This window comes from Montipora foliosa, chromosome 9, assembly GCF_036669935.1.
Source record: "Montipora foliosa isolate CH-2021 chromosome 9, ASM3666993v2, whole genome shotgun sequence".
In the NCBI taxonomy this organism is placed as follows: Eukaryota; Metazoa; Cnidaria; class Anthozoa; order Scleractinia; family Acroporidae; genus Montipora; species Montipora foliosa.
The window spans coordinates 36,738,117-36,743,251 of NC_090877.1; the positions used below are offsets into that span (position 1 = coordinate 36,738,117).

General features: G+C 39.4%; 1 protein-coding gene across 2 annotated transcripts in view; it reads left to right on the top strand.

Annotated features, from left to right (window-relative positions):
- LOC137970191 (uncharacterized) overlaps nt 1-5,135 on the top strand; it is a 48,926-nt gene that overhangs the window by 21,335 nt on the left and 22,456 nt on the right. For both annotated transcript variants that reach the window (XM_068816711.1, XM_068816710.1), the window contains 2 exons: nt 1-54; nt 2,373-2,384. The exon at nt 1-54 is cut by the window's left edge and continues 314 nt beyond it. In XM_068816711.1, coding sequence (XP_068672812.1) covers nt 1-54; nt 2,373-2,384 — 66 coding nt within the window. The remainder of the gene's footprint in view (nt 55-2,372; nt 2,385-5,135) is intronic.

A 5,135-nucleotide genomic window follows, 5' to 3' on the forward strand; every position in this document is an offset into this window, starting at 1 on the left:
GTCAACAATAATCTGCGTACAAGTCCACCGAACCTAGAAGACACTACTCCAACCGTTTTGTAATTCTTGTTTTGGATGTTACATTTTTTTGACGAAATATTATTCCAGCGGTATCTTATGGGTTTAGCCCCGGTTATAGTCATATAGGCACGATTGACAAGTTAAACTCGTTCCTGATTTTAGAGCGGTTTTCAATTGTGTGTCGAAAGTAATTAGCAAATTGCTTTGGTTTTACATTACTTCACTCAGTGCTCGCGCCATTTTTTCAAGCCAATCAAAAGTAAAACCAAAAACAATCGTGGCTCGCGCGTGCACATTTTCCCGCGCTTTGTGTCGGCTACTTGTAATTACTTCGATTTTTGATTGGTTTACTGGCTTGTCTCCGTCCTTTTTGATTGGCCAAAGTAATTGCTTTGGTTTTGGTTTTACGACACTAGATTGAAACTCGCTCTAAAATGCTTAAAAGCCATGCGTTTTCAACGGTTTCGACTTGGACTAGGTTTACACCAGAGGAATTTTTCCCGATTCGTGACGAATCTGGAACGTTTTTATTAGTACCGGATTGATTTTGCCGTTTAGACACAAGAGGACGAATCCGACTTAAAAACTCCCCAGTTTGGTCATGTTTCTGGAGATTTTGAATCCGTAATCTAGTGTCAAGTTGAGTCCGAAAACGTTTGAACCCGATTCTTGACAGTTAATAATATCCAGAGGTGTTTCATGATAGCCATTCATTGACTCTGTTGAGGTTGAGTTACGTAAACTTAAACTTTGCCGATTTCATTTTTTTATATTCTTGAGTGGGAATTTCTGGTTTCCTTAGTCTTGATAAAATCTTCAACCGACTGGTCAGTTTCGTGAAAAATGATACCCTATTCTAGACCGAAAGGCTATGATCTATATACTCTCTCCTAGAGGTAACTGCTTGAAAAACATACCCTTCACAGCGACACATACCTATATAGTCCGATATGGCAGTACCCCCCCCCCCCCCCCTCCCCTCCGATCCAAAGCAGTCCTTGTTGATTCACTGATTACTATAGACACAAAATCACTTGATCAAGCTGTGATCAATCTGTGGCTCAACAAGTTACAGCAACGACTGCACACGAGGGGAAATCTCCAGTTGCACCATCAGTCGTAGCCGTTGTAAAATATCCGATGACGTAATGGGATATGTATGGTATGAACGACACGATAATAACACTTTTAACAACTTACAGCTTTCTTTCTTAAAAGTCACGATTAAATTTAATTGGTCTCTTACTTGAGTAAAAGGCTAGCAAAGTAGTGACATAATTCAAAAATTACCTTATCCACTGCCATCTTTAGTACGGTGGTTATTTCCCTACCAATGAAAATTGCAACGTCGACAAATTCCATGGATGACGTAAAGCCTTTTTATGTATCCAATACTCCCTTCGAATCAAGCGCTTCGATAAACACAAAAAGGAATCTATTTGTGTTTAAAAATAAAGAGTGGAATATTCATAAAAATTGTAAGTACACATTAAGGTTTTCAAGAGCCTTTTGGCGATAAACATCAATAAGTTGTGATGATTTGGAAGTCCCCCTGAACTATATGGCCGAGTGGAAGTTTGGTTCAGCCTTCCGACAAAAACGAAAAAAAATAAAAAAGCCCGTGCGCAGAGCAAGAACCGCGCTCGGCCCATGGCCGCGCGGTTAAAAAGGGGAGAATCCTGTTAAAGGATCTGCTCGTTAGGGCAAAATACTATAAAAATGTGCTGTACATGTTTTCAGCACAGGAAGGGAATAAGTTGTGGCATGGTCACCCCTTGCCGTTTCTTAGCTTTGGTTAACCATTACCATCACAAATGTTCCCAGAGTTGTCCTCGTGGGTAAACGGTCAGGAGTCGGAATATTCTTTCAGTGAAACACCTGAGGAAGCCGAATACTCTAAAATTGATGTAATGCAAAAAAAACATTGACGAATCCGGAAACAATTTCCTCTGGTGTAAACCTAGTCGTTGGTTTAATGCATTTTGGAAAAACCAAATGAAATCAACCAAAAACGATTCTCGGTCTCGCCCAATCGAAGAAAATACACGAATTTAATTAATTAGTTAATCTAGCCAACTGTTAATTCTGATGAAACACCACCCCAAGAGGACACTACTAAACTCACTATAGAAAACGGATCCTACCACAGTAAAAAGCTAGAGCTACCAAAGTAGAAGTCAGCCTTTCAGTTTGGTACAGTCGTACGGTTCTTTAAAACTGAACGTAAAAATGAAAATAACGCAATAAACAAATATGTTTCTGGAGACGTGACTTATGCCTATTAAATCAAAACTGAGATTCAAGTTTTATTTGTCCGCTGTCTTATTTATATCAACACTTTTTATCAACCAGAATCTCCGGAGGTTCCTCCATGAGGTACTTTGCACTAGCTGTTCTCTAGTGTCATCATAATTGCTCTTGTTGGCGAGAGGTGATCGCCCATCTTTTTGTTGGTGAGTACATTTTAAACATGATTCTTGATGATTCTTAATTTCTTCAAAAAAAATATATTACTATAGGGAGCGAGTTTCAATCGAGTGTCGTACATACCAAAAACCAAAGTAATTACTTTAGGCCATCAAAAAGGACGGGAGACATCCGTTAAAACCAATCACAAACTCGATGCAATTACACGTAGCCGACACAAAGCGCGGGAAAATGTGCACGCGCGAGCCAACGATTGGTTTTGGTTTCACTTTCTGATTCGTTTAAATAAAAGTGGCGCGAGAACTTTGAACCAATCACTAGAGTGAAGTAATCAGAAAGAAACCAAAGCAATTGCGCTGATTACTGTACTTTCGACGCCCCAACCCCCCCACCCTCAAAACCGCTCTCATGTTCTATGTATATATAATAATAATAGAGACGGGATATCGAATAGTCTAGGGGTTTTAGCTTTAATTCAGATTCTAAACTTTTTTTTGCCAGCACTATAGGGGCATCTTTACTCAGATACATTTTTGCCTACTTAGCTACAAGGGGGTTATCGGTTTCTAATCAGTCATCCAAGAAGAAAGCATCTGACCATTGGAAAAACAGTGCGTTGCATAAATGTGCCATCTCTATGAAAATTTGAACACAATATAACCAGATAATCTCTGAGCAATGATGCTTTGAAATTGTCTAAATTTTTAAAAGATCAATGTAAAATTAATATGTGATCATTGGGTAGTTTTGACCACCCAGCAATTTATCAGTTTTTGATGTGGCTAATAACAGGGTCGTTAGTTTTCAGCGCAGAGTTATAAAAGAACGTAAAACTGCAGATTTAACGAGCTTAATTTTAATAAGTTATTTTTACCTTTTGAATAAGAAATTGGTAAATTGAATGATGCCTTCTGTTAGCGAACTCGCATGTTAATGAAACAAAATGTACTTGACCAGCAAAAAATTTCCTAATCATACCCATGAATGTTTCATCACACCCTAGCCAAACAATTTGAACTCATTAAACCATATGCAATGGACCACTTGAGCAAAATTAGTATCAATCCTCAACTAACTTTATTCAAGTGTCAATGTTCTAATTAGGTACACTGAAACACGAAGAAAGTAATGTTTAAAAAAATCAGCACTAATAAGTTACCGATACAAGAACGATGTAGAAAATTAAACAAATGAGGGGCCAGTTTTTGTCTGTACCCTTTTTGATGATATAAGGTAGCCAATCAGCGCCCGAGAGAAATTGCTCAGAGTCATTCGCAAAAAACTAATGGACTTGAATATTACTACATCTTTTTGCTGTTCATTAGGAGAGAGAAGGGGAGAAACGTGGACGACATTCGTTTAGCGTGAAATGACGAAACCAATTAGCGCGAAGACACATTCATGTGAGCGCCAAAAACACAAACATTCTGCACGTAAATCAGATTGAATAGCGATTCTTGCATTTCAAGTGAAGCTACTGATCCTCGAAGTTTTGCAACGCAATTTTTGCAATTGCGTAAAGAATGCCTGAAAATTTATATATGAAATGGATCATCTATTAACTGCGAAGTATGAAATTCAAGTGAAGCTGATGATAACTGCGAGGATCATACGCGTTCACTTGATTTCATATCCGCAAGTTCATATATTTCCATTTCATATATTCCTGTGGATAAGCCGAATTCCCTGTGGATACCCGAACAAAAGATCCTTACAGACTGGCACTGGAGAGTGAATTTTTGCAATGCGAAACTCAAATCATTTTGCGAGGAAACAAATAAAGCTGTCCCACGGAGAGGCAAGAACTCTTCCAACCACAGAAGTCTTGTGGAAAGAAAGCAACAAAACATGGGAAAGAAGATATGATGGTCACTAATTATGGGGTCAAATATTTGAAAGACTGTGTGAGTAAACAATGCCGGCTTCATGTACAGTACTAGGAACAGAGCACTCTCCACTGGGGCAATAAATACACACCATACGAAGCAGATTTTCCGTGGAATAACGGCCCACCGGGAGAACCACTGGAACATGCTGATGAACCCTTAAATGTCCAGGGGAAGCCACTGAGCTAGCTTCTCCTTAAAAATACTTTAGACAATGATTCAATGCGAAACTTGTTGAAAGACGCAGCCACACACCAGAAGATACGTGGATGACAGAGTCAATACAATGAAGAAATGGTTTAAAACAAACCGATGATAGCCAAGGAACGGCAACCTTCTCCGAGAGCGATGACATGGTTGCAATCAAAATAGACAGGGGTAAATCAAAAACGATTCCTGTACACACCCGAACAGTTAAAAGTAAAAGTAAAGCCGGTTTACGAGCCAAGTGGGGCCCATCAGAGAAAGAGCTTATCCCCGGTTTTCTGTTGGTATAGAGCGAAGCGACTAAGAGTATTTTTCTACCCTCCCCCCTCGGATGGGATGCCAGTCCATTCGCAGGGTTACCCCCAGCATTTTCGCCGGCTACCCATTATATACACCTGGGAGGAGAGAGGAAACCGTAGAGAGTAAAGTAGCCTCTCCCAAGAACACAACACTAAATGTCCCCGGCCAGGACCCGAACCCGGACAATATGCCTGTTTATAAAAGGAAATTAGTGAAAGGACTATGCTATAAAATAGTTTACTCCATGCACAAAGACTCAATAGGTTTTTTTTTTATATATTTCATTTTCAAGAT